At 38.2% G+C, this 1,293-nt stretch overlaps 1 protein-coding gene across 1 annotated transcript; it reads left to right on the forward strand.

Moving 5' to 3' along the window:
• Nucleotides 1–267: 267 nt before the first annotated feature.
• On the forward strand, nucleotides 268–1,091 carry LOC130234828 (gamma-crystallin M2-like). Its single transcript, XM_056465144.1, has 3 exons — nucleotides 268–279; nucleotides 377–619; nucleotides 819–1,091. Exons 1-3 carry the CDS (start codon nucleotides 268–270, stop codon nucleotides 1,089–1,091), a joined length of 528 nt encoding a protein of 175 aa, XP_056321119.1.
• Nucleotides 1,092–1,293: the final 202 nt, after the last annotated feature.

A 1,293-nucleotide genomic window follows, 5' to 3' on the forward strand; every position in this document is an offset into this window, starting at 1 on the left:
CACTTGAAAAGTTACCAGAACTTCAGAATAACACAGGTTCAGAAGAAGTTCCTGACAAAGTACTAGCCTAATTATTAAGACCTAGATCCTACGCTTTCTAACAGCTTCTATGCCAACTTGCAGAGTCAGGAATTGACTAACAATAGATGTTCTTTAGTCTTTAGTCTTGGTCTTGGTATAAAAGCACAGGTGACCACAGTCAGTCAACAAAGAGAATCAGTTTCAGCTTCTCCTTTGTGGAATCACCGAGGGTCAGCTAGAGTAACCATGATGGGCAAGGTAAAATTTAAATTTCAGTTAACGTTCTAAAAGAATAAACCAAACTAAAGTGGACATATGGAGAAAATGAAATCACAAAAAAATTATTTATTTTCAGGTCATCTTCTACGAGGACAGGAACTTCCAGGGTCGCTCTTATGAGTGTATGGGAGACTGTGGTGACTTCTCCTCCTACATGAACCGCTGTCACTCTTGCAGAGTGGAGAGTGGCTGCTGGATGATGTATGACCAAACCAACTACATGGGAAGTGGATATTTCTTCAGGAGGGGAGAGTATGCTGATTACATGTCTATGTTTGGAATGAACAACTGGATCAGGTCCTGTCGTATGATCCCTATGGTGAGCTCCATAAGCATTTTGAATTTTAGGAGAAATCTAATTCTCTCAATTAAATTGTTTACATTTATTGTCTACATCAGTGGTGGGTTATTTAGTGATCAATGGATCACCATGATAAGGATTAAAATCCACAGTTTTAGATTTACATGTTGTTTTGATTAATCTGGAAATCTTAACTTGTTATATATATATCCTACAGCACAGGGGATCCTACAGAATGAGGATCTACGAGAGAGACAACTTCATGGGTCAAATGCACGAGATGATGGATGACTGTGACAACATCATGAACCGTTACCGCATGTCTCACTGCCAGTCCTGTCATGTGATGGACGGCCACTGGCTCTTTTATGACCAGCCCAACTACAGAGGCAGGATGTGGTACTTCGGGCCTGGACAGTACAGAAACTTCAGCAATTATGGTGGCATGAGGTTCATGAGCATGAGGCGTATCATGGACTCTTGGTACTAGAATTTATTTGAATAAAATTACTTCTCTAAGATATTAAACAATGTCTTGAATATAATTAATGTCACTAACAATGAAAACAATGTTCAAAAATACACTCAAGTGAAGTGAAATGTTAAATAAAATACATATGCCATTTCAATTGTAGCTTTAAAATGCTCTCCCAATCAGAACAGCTGTAACATTAAGTTTAATCTATTTTATT

Source organism: Danio aesculapii, chromosome 9 (assembly GCF_903798145.1).
Source record: "Danio aesculapii chromosome 9, fDanAes4.1, whole genome shotgun sequence".
In the NCBI taxonomy this organism is placed as follows: domain Eukaryota; kingdom Metazoa; phylum Chordata; class Actinopteri; order Cypriniformes; family Danionidae; genus Danio; species Danio aesculapii.